Source organism: Semicossyphus pulcher, unplaced genomic scaffold, assembly GCF_022749685.1.
Source record: "Semicossyphus pulcher isolate SPU_LCO1_2020_fin unplaced genomic scaffold, fSemPul1.0.p SCAF_11, whole genome shotgun sequence".
Taxonomy (NCBI): domain Eukaryota; kingdom Metazoa; phylum Chordata; class Actinopteri; order Labriformes; family Labridae; genus Semicossyphus; species Semicossyphus pulcher.
Window position 1 is genome coordinate 2,491,389 of NW_027211615.1, and position 12,621 is coordinate 2,504,009.

General features: G+C 40.5%; 1 protein-coding gene across 1 annotated transcript; it reads left to right on the forward strand.

Moving 5' to 3' along the window:
- The first annotated feature begins 6,435 nt into the window (after positions 1–6,435).
- On the forward strand, positions 6,436–9,431 carry LOC138585256 (uncharacterized). The gene is made up of 6 exons (XM_069657545.1): positions 6,436–6,496; positions 7,677–8,505; positions 8,616–8,738; positions 8,858–8,958; positions 9,047–9,114; positions 9,233–9,431. The coding sequence occupies exons 1-2, from the start codon at positions 6,436–6,438 to the stop codon at positions 8,276–8,278; spliced, it is 663 nt and encodes a 220-aa protein (XP_069513646.1). The 3' UTR covers positions 8,279–8,505; positions 8,616–8,738; positions 8,858–8,958; positions 9,047–9,114; positions 9,233–9,431.
- The last annotated feature ends 3,190 nt before the right edge of the window (positions 9,432–12,621 follow it).

The following is a 12,621-nucleotide window of genomic DNA, read 5'->3' on the forward strand; positions in this document are numbered from 1 at the left end:
TATTCTAGATTTTACAGGAAGCCAGTGCAGAGAGGCTAATACAGGAGAGATGTGATCTCTCTTCCTAGTTCTTGTCAGCACACGTGCTGCAGCATTTTGTACCAGCTGCAGAGTTTTTAGTGACTTATTAGGGCAGCCTGATAGTAACGAGTTACAATAATCCAACCTGGAAGTAACCTTCAAAGCAGCTCTGTCTGCCCCCCAGTCCCTTTCTACTAAACACCTAATTTCATTCAATACTTTCTTACATTTGTCCACTACTTTCTTAATATGTACAGCCCGTGTAATCCTCTCATCAAACCATAATCCTAACAATTTATAGTGTTTCACTCTCTCCAGCTCTTGGTTATATCATTTCATGTTTACCTCACTACCAATTCTCTTCCTGGTATAACACATTATCTTTGTCTTCTCTACAGAAAATCTAACAGTCCATTTATATGACCACTCTTCTACCTTTGTTATAGCCCCCTGCAGTTTCTCTCCCCCTCTTACAAATTGCCCTGTCATCTGCAAAAAGTGAAACTCCCATCTCGTTTATTATTTCGGCATACACATCATTTATCATAATTGAGAATAATAAAGGACTTATTATGCTCCCTTAAGGTGTAACATTGTCAATATCGAATGCCCGTGTGTACTGCTTTCCACTTCGTACTTGTATTGATCTCCCAAATAAATAGTCCTAATCCATTTATATATCCGGCCTTTAATACCCAATTTCACTAATAACCCTTCTCCCCACATCGTATCGTACGCTTTCTCAATATCAAAAAATATAGCCACGACACTTTCTCTGTTTATTTATGCTTTCCTGATTTCATATTTTAACATAGTGCTGTGTCCATGGGGTTTCTACCCTTCCTAAAACCACTCTGGTAATTTAATAAATACCCTTTATTTTCTACATAATATGTTAACCTTTCATTTACCATTTTTCCATTATTTTGCGTGTTGGATGTTCAGGCAATCGGCCTATAATGGGTTTGTACAATCTTTTCCTGGTTTGCGTATTGGATCTACAACTGCCTCCATCCAGCTTTGTGGTAGTTTCCCACCCTCCCACACTTAATTATATGACTCCAACAAAATATCCTCGGATGATTCACTGAGATGTTTTAACATGATATAACAAATGTGATCTTGACCTGGTGCTGACATCTTGGTTTTCTAAAGGGATTGGTTTAATTCTGTCTTTGTGAATGGCTTGTTGTTGTTGTACGAGTTCTTCATTCTCTGCTATGGTCATTTCCCTTCCTTTCCTTCCTTCATCACTAATATTGTCTGAACTGTGAATTTGAGCAAAAGCTTTTTCCAACATCTCTGCTTTCTCTTCATCTTTCACTGCCGTAGTTTCACCGTCAACTAAGACTGGATACCCATACTCTCTTTTATTCCCGTTCATTCTTCTTATCATTTTCCAGATTTGACCTACTTCGGTCTCCCTTCCCACTGAATTACAAAATGTCCTCCAAAATTCCTTCTTTGCATTTTTACTGACTCTTCTCACATTTGCTTGCAACCTTTGGTATTCAATAAGATTCTGAAAGTTGTGATTTCTTATCAACATTTTAAACGCTTTATTTGGAGACTTGATTGCTTTATCACATCTTTAGTCCACCAAGGTACACTCTTCTTGTTGTGCTTACCTCTCTTCTTCTTCACAGACTTCTTTGCCACCTCTAAAATAGCTTCAGACACAGAAAGATTTAACTTCTCTACATCTTCATCAAGAGCAATTTTCACAAATCACTGATTTCCTTAAATTTTTCCCAATCAGCACGACTAAAAGACCATCTCTGTAATCCCCCAGTATCATACTCATCTAAACTCAGTCCTACCTCTGTTTCTATCGGGTAGTGGTCACTTCTCCCAGTCGTCCCTCTCAATACTTCCCATGAACGAACACCGGCCAGTGAATCTGACACTAGTGTGAGGTCTAAGGCTGATTCTGAACCTGTTCTGATGTTGATTCTTGTCTCACTTCCATCATTAAGACACACAGGGTTTTTACTCTCCATGAACTCTTCGATCACCATCCCATTTTCATCATGACAATCGTCCCACAATGTGCTCTGAGCATTAAAATCTCCACACCATATAACTCCTAAAAACACAGCAAGCTCATCCATCAGCTCTATTGAAAGCCTTTACATGGGTTATAAAAATGTACTGTTTGAACATTTCCTTCTTTTGTCCAAATTTCGACTAATAAATATTCTAACTCTGTTCCTTTCGCCAATAATTTATACTGTATTCCTTACCTTATAAATATCACACATCCCGCTCCTCTCCCCTCCCCCCTGTCTCTGCGGAAACTATCGTAGCCTTTAATGACAAAGTCTCATGTAGGCTTAAGCCAGGTTTCTTGAACACAAATGATTTCTGGTTTCTTCTTTAACTCTTTGATGAATCCTTTAAACTCTTGCCCATTTGCTGTTCTGCTTCTTGCGTTCCACTGAAGGATAATCAGGTTGTCTTATCACCAGAGCCTCCCTGCTTTCCATCTGTTTCAAGCTTTTTATTGACTCTCCCATGTAGGGATGGGAATTGAAACGATTCTGATTCCATTTTCGATTCTTCTTAACGATTCGGTTCTTTATTGATTCTCTTATTGATTCTCATTTTTAAAAAAGGAGAACAAACAGATCGATTAGCATCAACTTTGTTTAGTTTAGAAGTAACATGACCTTAGAAACACAACAGTGAGGTCTGAAGAGGCCCACAGCCTAGGGCTGCCTCTGCTTTGGTTTTGAGGACTTTTTCTTGAGCCTGGCCATTCCTGACATAATGCAGCGTTACTGTGAGGTAATGATCTTGACTAAAACTTGTCCATCCATCAGCAGTGATGGCTGCCTTCGACACATGTTTCAGCTCAGAGATCAGATTTCCCTTTTCAACCGCATACCAAGCAGGCATCAAGTGGTTAGTTAAACTGTCCCTGTTTGGGGCTTTGTACTTAGGGTTGAGAATCTTTGTCATCTCCCTAGAAAATATATAATGGGAATGACTGAGTGAAACATCTGGTTAGAGGAAAACATGCAACTTTGACATTCTCTGACTTAGCCTACAATTGAACACATTCACCTACCAAAAATCAGGGGAATCTACTGTGGCAAATGGGTGCAAGCCTTTTACCACAAACTTAGTCACTGCTCGGTGACATTCGTCTATCCTGGCCTGGGTCATTTTACTCTTCCCTGCCTCGGTGAAAGGAGAAGCTAGAGGTAGACATGAACTGGAGCAAGTACTGCCAGCCTCTGAGCCAGTCAGACTCTGTCTCTCGTCATGGTCATCTAAATGTAATGCACGAGAAGGCATTAATTTAACGTTGACAGTTAGTAATAGCAGGTTTTACAATTAGGCAAATGGCGCTAACATGATAGGCAGTGTTAGTTAGTTACCTGTCGTATTAACAGCAGAGGACGTGCTAACGTTGCCGCTGCTGCTGGGTTGAGATTCACTCCGGAGCGGATCGAAAATGCGACATTCATTCTAAGCTATCGCATGCTGTGTGTGCAAATGTTTCTGCATATTGGTAGTATTTCCTCCCTTTGATGAAATATCCACTTTGCAAGTATTGCAAGTTGCCCTGTTGTCATCCTTTCTCGTGAAATGTAACCAAACTTTTGAGCGTTTGTGCCGCTTGGACGCCATGTTTCCTGCTGGCTGCACTGGTGAATGACGCTATTCGCGCCCATTGGAATCGATAAGGGAATCATTTGCGAAATTGGCAAATGATTCCAAGGAATTGAAACTCATCCTTACTCCCATGATATATCTTTAAGGCCCAAAAACCTCTCAGCTCCCTTAACAATGATTTGAATTCTGTTTTGTGCTTCACCTGATCGGTACAGTTGATGACATATGTGATGAAAACAATAAGCTTGTCAGCTGTCACTTCTGCCTGAGTTCTGACTGCTTGGCTTTCCTCTGATCTCTGAAATGGATGACTCCCTCTGTCATTTTCGTCTCTTACCGTTTGTCCTTGTACCTTCTTCACTGCCTCTACGTAGCTTACGTTATTGCCTGCTTTCTCTTGCTAGATCTCGACCGGCCTTTTCCTGACTTCACATCCACCATATGTTACACTGTGTTGACGTCCGCAATGGCAACATTTTTCCTGCACTCTTCAATTCTGCTCTCCTCCACACTTGGGACACCTCTGCTTTCCCTTGCAGACTGCTGCTATATGCCCAAACCTCTGACATTTATAGCATCGAAACGGTGGAGGGATATACTGCCTAACTGCCAGCACATGCATCTGATGCTCACTTTTTCTGGTAGCCCTTACTAGACAGACAAGCTCTCTACCCTCTCACCATCCACTGTTCTTACCAATCTTTTTGCTCCACTCACCTTGCCACCAACAATACTCCTTTTGAGTCTTTCCATGTCTTCATCTACAGGAATGCCTGTTATTACTCCCCGTGTCACTCGACTCTCACCCAGAATCCTTCTTTCATTAACCATTTTTTTGCAAACACTCTCAATCTGCCCTGTTTTTCTGCTCTTCCGTTTTATATTATTAACAAGTTTCCCACCCTCAGTATCTTCGCCGTTTCCACATCTCCTAACTTCTTCCTTAGCTCCCTGGACAATGCTATCAGGCTTAGATTTACGTGCTCATCTTCCTTTCTGAATTTCAGGATTATTTTGACCTCCTCCCACGAAACCTCACTCTCCTATCATCCTCTGAACTGTTCCCTTCCAATCCCCTTCTACTGCTTTGACTAAACTCATCATGCCGGATTCCTCCCTGCCCTCGATTACTTCCTGTTCTCTGACTAGACATTTGAGTCCAGTCACCATAATCCATATCATCTTCGTCGTCATCTAATACTACCTGAGGTGCCATTTGATCCAGTCACAAACCAGTTTATGCCTACCGCCAAGTGTGTGATTTCTGCTGTATCAGAGCGACATAGTAGCTCTCCTCCTGGTTCTTCTTCTTCGAGAGAGAGAGGGAGAACGACACACTGACACACTCAGGAGAGTTTAAATTAGCTAAGCTCGTCCCCACTGTCTTGTCTCCCTCTCTCTCCCTTTAATAATAAACCTGTCACACCGAGCGCCCCCTACAGGCCTGGAGCACTTCCGTTGTGATGTGCAGTGTTTTTCTTTTGCACGTGTTCTCTAGGTTTGTGTGTTTTTGACTTTGCATCATTTCTGTATTTGCAGCGTGTTTGATGTTAATGTATTTGTTTTGGCTTTTTGCAGCAGGTTTTTTCATTTGCTGCGTGTTTCCGTCGTTGCATTTGTTTTGGACTTTTGCATGTGTTTTTGAATTTACATCGTTTCTGAATTTGCAGCTCGTTTCTTCTAATCAAAGTCTTTTGGGCTGTTGCAGCGTGTTTGCCCTTGCTGGCCACCGTACAAATGTGATCCTAATGATCCACAAACAAACTAGGGTTTAATACAATTATTAAATATTTTTATGTGCACAAAAGAAGAAGGCTTATTTTCAAACAGTCTGATTCTTGCTGCATGAAAAGTAACCTGCAGACCTGCCATGCGTAAAGATGGAGCAGACTCTTCTGTAAAGAATTATCAGAGTAAAGAAAGGCCTCCAGTTTAGGACAATTTCTGTGTGAGATTATGGAGCTGCTAAATATTCGTATTTAAACTATAAAAGAAATATAACATTTTTATCTGTGATCACATGTCAGCTGGTGGAAATATGATTAAAAGCGACAACAGACGAACAAAACATGAATGAAGATGTCAGTTTATTATTAGGCTATATTTTGTGCCATCAATCTGCTGCTGTGTCCATCAGACACATCAGAATACAGAGGAAAAAAACAATATTTTTGCCATTAAATTAGCTATATTTACCATATTTTTCACATGTGCTATAAAACACACAGGCTTATGTATTGACCCACACAGGCTAATAATTAAACAGTAAGAAATAAATTCAATTCATTTTTATCTTTTTTCCATATCAATGAACAATTTTATAAAAAATCATGTTATTATATTAATTTTATTATTATGTTTTGTTATAACGAAAGCCCACTTAAAAAAAATAATTGTAGCCTATTTAATTATGAATTATTAATCTCGGCCTATTGGTCAGTGAGTGACTGTAATCGATTTGATCCTAATATAATATAATTTAATTTACTTTAGTATTATATAATAAAGTTTTTATTGGTCGTAGCCTAGAAAATGTATTTTTGTTGTGAAATATTATTAATAATATTGGGCTATTATTCTTCATATCACTGGTCGTCATGGTGAGGTCTGACGTGATCAGGTGCCCCTATAAAAGCAGAGGTCACAATAATTCTTTCCTTTCCAAACCTGAGCGCAGAACAAGAGACACTTGAACGAGCTCGATTTTTTGGAGATTAAAAACTTGCATCAAGAAAGCTAGAAGACTTCGACCATCATCTGGAAGATTCCAAGAAGCTGTCAGGAGACGAAGAAATGGCCGCCCCCGGATTCCGAAGAGAGAAGTACCTGGTGACCGTCGGCATCTTCCGCTACAGTAAGTGCTACAGTAAGACTTATGTTTGCTCTTTATTTATATTACGTAGACAAGAAGATACTGATGTGCTTTAATAGCAAACTACAACAATATGTATAAAGGAGAATTTAAGTTAATTTCACTGTTCGTCGAAAATATTTGTCCACTATTTCGATGTAAAATCATATAATCATATTTATAGACAATTATTTTACTACAGACTGTTTCTAAATAATATTATATACAGTATTTAGAATTTGCTGAGAGAAACATGTGTTAAAAGTGTAAATATTAATGTTTTGGGGGTTTGTGAAGTGTAAAATTGAAGGTTTTGGTCAAACGTGGCGACCGTTCAGTTTAAAAAACAAAACAAAACGCTAAAAGTTGTTGTTGCACGCGCCATGGAGACAGACGTCTGACGTCAGTGAGGTCAACTCGGGCCTGCTGTTTGTATGTGGATGACAGAGTTAGCATGATTAGCATGTTTTATTGTTCGGGATTTACTGTAATGAAGGTACGCACGGAGCTAAATATTTATGGTGTGTTTTTATCATAAAATAGCGGAATATTTGTGACTGTGCTTGTTTTAGTTGAATTTGATTTGGTTGAGTAAAGAAACAAGAAAGTGTCTCTGGATAGTCATGTTCAGTGTTATTATGGGAAACAGACGGTGTGATGCTAACATTGCTTAAACAGACTTTATTAATGTGACCGTTCAGAGACGTTAGTTTTCAATGTGCTGCAACAAATATAAGTCATTCAGTTGCCTTATTTCCATATTGTGTTCACACAGAGAAATATATAATATCACCTTCATTACACCATCTTTTACATGTTATTGTCAGAGAGGCTGAGAGTCGATCTGAAGAATGTATATAGCAATAGCATTTCTTGTTCTAAAGCAGCAGAACTTGTTTAATGTTGTTGTTTAAGCATCTTGTTAATGAACAGAAGTTGGATTTAAAGCTGTTTAATGTCACGTTGTGGCTTAAAGTCTTAATTACTCACACTGGTTCTGATCAACATGAGTCATATTAAATAAGTTTGCTGTGAGTCTTTCTGTTCTTCTACGTGACATGAAGTGAACTGTAAAGTCAGAGCTGAACAGCTATCCTGACTTGTTAATCTGGCTTTCATGGGTCCGATCATGTCATCCTGACTCTTGTTTCTCATGTTTTCCTCTTCTCGTCTCTCCATCCAGATGCTCTGCCTCGACCAGGACGAGTCCTCCGACTGATCGTCACCAACCTGAGGAACCGTCCTCTGAGCAGCTCCAGCGTGAACTCCATGAGGGACGTCGCCCTGAGCCTGTACCACAACCTGGTCACAGGCTCGAGGGACTTCCCTCAGATCCCCTCCAGAGGATTTTTTGCAGCCCAGCAGCTGTTCACGCCCTTCCCGGTGGAGGAGCAGAAGGAGAATGCCTCTCCGTCTCCTCTGGAAGCACCATCAGGTCTGATGGTGCCTCCTGCAGGCTCTGCTCCTCCCGACATCCTGACTCCTGGTCTCCCTGAGAGGGCTGAGCTGGAAGCCCTCAGGGGAGACCGCCGGCACTTCCACCGACGGCTGGTGGTAGACCGCAGGACGGTGAGCAGATTCGTCTCACCTGTGTACCGCTCTGACAGCTCCCAGCTCACCAACCGCTGGAGAGTCAGTGACTACACAGCAGACGGACTCTGTATCATGTCGGTCCTGTGTCGCTTCACCAGCGAGTCCATTGAGTGTGTGAAGAGGCCGACAAAGAGGAGGAGGGACACGGAGGGTAGCAGTCTGCCTCCAGCAGGGAAACGCCTCCGCCTGTGAATGACTGTTTCGTCCTCACAGCTGGCCCATGCGTATTGCCGGGCTGCTGAGGCCCCTGCTGGTTGCAGATGTTGTTGATAAACTGTCTAATTTTATCTGTTTTTTGTTTTTCAGAAGGAGGAGAGGAACAAGTCAAGGCCAGACTGGACCGGACCAGACCAGACCAGATGAGACCAGAGAGGAGCAGAGGAGACAGTATCCACCGTCAGCCATCTTACAAAAAAAGAGTTAAATACTTTTTATTTGTATCTTTAAATTTCTTACACAGTGAAGTTATTTTTTGTTTGCTGTTCTTTATTACCTAATGTCTCATTTTAATCCATCATTTGAATTTTAGAGAGAAGACAGGAAACAAGAACAGGAGAACCAGACCAGGAGAACCAGACCAGATCAGAAGAGACCGGACCAGACCAGGAGAACCAGACCAGACCAGGAGGGACCAGAGGAGACGGCATACACTGTGAGTCTACATTATTCAAATTAATTACAGAAATTCTCACACAGTTAAATTATTGTTTTGTTGTCTGAAGTTTTTTTATTAGCTATTGTCTCTTCTATGTATTAATTTGTCTTTTATAGAGAGGAGAGGAAACGAGTCCAGACCAGATGAGACCAGGCAGAACCAGACCCAAGAGGAGCAGAGGAGGCAGCCTGCACCGTCTGCTCTCTCATTTCAAAAGGTAAATACACATTGATTTGTTATTATCAGAATCTTTTTCTTCTCAGTGCTGCAGTTATTAACTGTTGTTCTTCTTGTTTGTGTTTTAGAGAGAGAGCAGAGGAGCGGAGATGAGACGAGGAGACATTACACACTGTCAGCCATCTTACAAAAACAGGTAAATATACTTTATTCCAACTTCTCATCAGATTTCTTACACCGTAAAATTTGTCTCCTTATTACTGACGTTGTTAATCAACTAATGTCTCACCTTGTCCATCATTTGTCTTTTATAGAGAGGAAAGGAAACAAGTCCAGAGCCGAGGAGGCAGCGTGCACTGTGAAGGAGACGACCTCCCCGCCTGTAGGATGAGTGAACTGTTCTTCTGATGGAGCTGAACAAACAGAGCCTGATGCTCCGGCCTCGGCCTCCTCCAGCCGCACTCACAAAGAGAATATTTTTACTCTCTTACATGTTTAAATAAAATGTTTTAATTGTACTGAAATACAATGCCAACGACGATCATTACTTGCTACAAAGTGAACTGAAAATCAGTTATATTACTCAAAGAATGGGGTTTCAGTCAGTGACAGAAAATGTCCCAACCTTCAGTTAATATCTGGACCAGAATCAGAACTGTCTGAAGTCTCACTTGTCCGACAGCATCAACAACACAGGGAACAGTTTCACAGGGAATGAGGAGGAATATTTCTGAAACATTAATACCACGCTGTCCCGTACAAACCACGTGTCTCCAAAAAGTGTTCCTACGCCGTTAGAAACAGCCTGTTTTAAACTGTTATTCAGAAATTTCTCTTGACAAAGACACTTAAATTTGAGCTACTTTATTCAAATCACTTCAGATCAACATTTTTAAGGATTTTATGACTCATGAGTCATTGTTTACTATTTCTTAGAAGATAAATCCAGTATCTAGTCTGTCTGATTTATTAGAGCAAGTTCACTTGTTTGTCCACTAGATGGTGCTACACACGAGCGAGTCCTGATGGAAATGGCTCTGCTGGGCTTTAAAATTGAATCACTTGCTGAAGACCAACTTGACAATGCAAAGTCAAAGTTAGACAGAAAAAGAAATATCAAAAGCTAAATAAATATTACATCTATTTACACAATGACAAGTTAAAAGGTATTTTGACACATTAATATGTGAAAATTGCACAAAATCATAACTAGAGACGTCTTTTAAATCCCTTATATATGAACATTTGATATTTACTCAATCAAATAATCCAGAAAAACAGAGAATTATTTTTTTCCTTTTCTTTTTTCACAAAACAGAAATAACAAGACACATAAATAACATGGATATGTAGTAACATAAGGTGAAATAAAGAAATTAAAAATACAAATAAAACAGACAATAATTAAAATGCTGAAAAGTACAACAGATGTTTTAAGAGCAGCAAATATAAAAGAGTCATTCAAGTGAGACAAAAGAGTTAATAATAGATGCAATAATAATATCAAGTCATAAAGAATAAAAAAATAAGTCAGCATATTACAAAGTGAGGTCAAAGACAGCTCTATTTAAGTGTAATTACAGAACAGATATCTAGTAGTAGTGAGGGGGCTGAAAGGGGCTATATGTAAGATTCATGTAGGAGTAAAATAAATGGTATGGTTTAATCCAAACTGCATGTTATTAACATGGAGTGAGCATGTTCCATGAGCCCCCATGCAATCACTTTCATACACATATCTCAGGGCGCATTCACACCTAATGTCCGTTTGTCTGGTCCGAATCAAAGACCAAATTGTTACAAAGCTGCATTTCGACCCAAAGTTTTGATGCGTGGGGAAACTGCTCTCTGATTGGTCAGAAGTAAACAGGGATATGAGCAGTGGAGGGATATGAGCAGTGGAGAGCACTGATTCCCCATATTCCTGACAAGACAGGAAGGAAATCTCCTGATGCCTGCTGAAGAACTGATGTTTGTGATTTAGTTTTCTCCTTTGCATTAAATATAGTATGTTTATGATAATTAAGCAAATGCTTCATTAAAGGACTGTGACACAGCAGGAGAGAACTCTCACCCCAAACTCCTGGAAAGTCGTGCAGGAGGGTGTGAGGAGTCCCTTTTACACTGCCAGTTCAGGGCGGGATTGTTACTGTGCGTTCACAATGAATGTGAAGCAAATATTCGCATCGCTTTACTTGCGCGAGTTTGACCGTCGGATCAACAACTGTAAAATTTGCGTCTTAACAACCAGCGAATATTCGTCCTTCGCTTCTGGAGGAGAGGAGAGGAGAGGAGAGGAGGAGGGGTTTATCTCCATGGATACCAACATTTCTTTCCACCATTTCTTCCCGTCATCAACCATGGCTGAAATAACCCTTATTGCTGTCTTGTACCTGTGGTGGAAGTCCCAGATACGTCAGGAAAACCGAAGGACGTCGTTTCTGGGTTCATAACGCCATCCGAGGGGCACACAGGTAAAAATAGGTGTGTCAAAATCAATAGGCAATCACACGTCAGCTGAAACCACAGTTTACTACAGTGGTATGATCCCAAAAGATTTGATTGTAATTAGGTGAACTGGATCAGAGTTGTCCTGTTCAGAGTGATACGGAGGAGATTTCTCCGACATGATGCTGCGCTCAGCAACAGTCTCCTCTGTGTCCAACACAGATCTCCACTTTGTTTAGTCTGTCAACAAAAGAACTCTCAACAACATTTTCAACTAAATATGAACAACTTACAAACACAACTCCAGGAGTTGGGCTCAAATACTTTGCCACTGTTGGGTAGAGCTTTGTTGTTGAGCAGCAAGAGTTGATTTACCTTTTCCTACACGTGACCAACATCCTGAGGAACCAAGTGGCTTCTGTGGACCCCTAATCTGAATACCAGAGTATCAAATAAGAAGCCAGTGGTCTACCTTTTTTTGGACTCTGACTGATGTATTTTCAAAATGTAAGGTCAATGTAGAGATCTATAAGAAAGAAAGGTCCATGTAACAAACTGTACATGTTTTTTTTAACTACCTTTCTACTACTTGGACTTTTCTGTTCAGGTCTGCGTACGATCACCTTCTAACCCTGGACCTTGCCATCTGACCTACACAATATGCTAATATGACAGTTCATAACAGTATAATAGGCTTGTACAATCTTCTAAAGGCCTACCTTTGCACTGACCTGCAGTTGTTAATTAAACAGGAGGTGATTTGTCTAAAAAAATAATTAAACTGAACCCTCTCATTTAGTTTGTAATGAGCATCTCTCTTTCCTTCACTCAGGACGAGTCTGATGAGCCACAGCTTGGAGATGTTGCTCCGTACAGTCATCAGTGATGAAGACACGAGTCCAGCTCACTACCAGCCTGTGAAAGTCTGGCGACATGGAAGGTGACACAGTGTTCAGCCTCAGCAGACTCACTGAGGCCTTCCTGGTGATGTTTGGACTCATCTGTGCACTACACCTCACCTGTCAAAGATCCAGGAGCAGATCTCTCATATGACAGCTTCAGTATAAAGTCATGTGCAGTGCAATGAGCACACAGAGAGTCTAATTATTTACTCACATTACTAAGGTTTTAAAGTTCATCAGCAGTGTGACATTATTGTAGCTTCATCAAAGAAGAACACATTGTACACTTACATACATGTAGAGTTTAGTGAACATGAAACTTAATCTCATGACAAAGATGAGTGAAAATATTT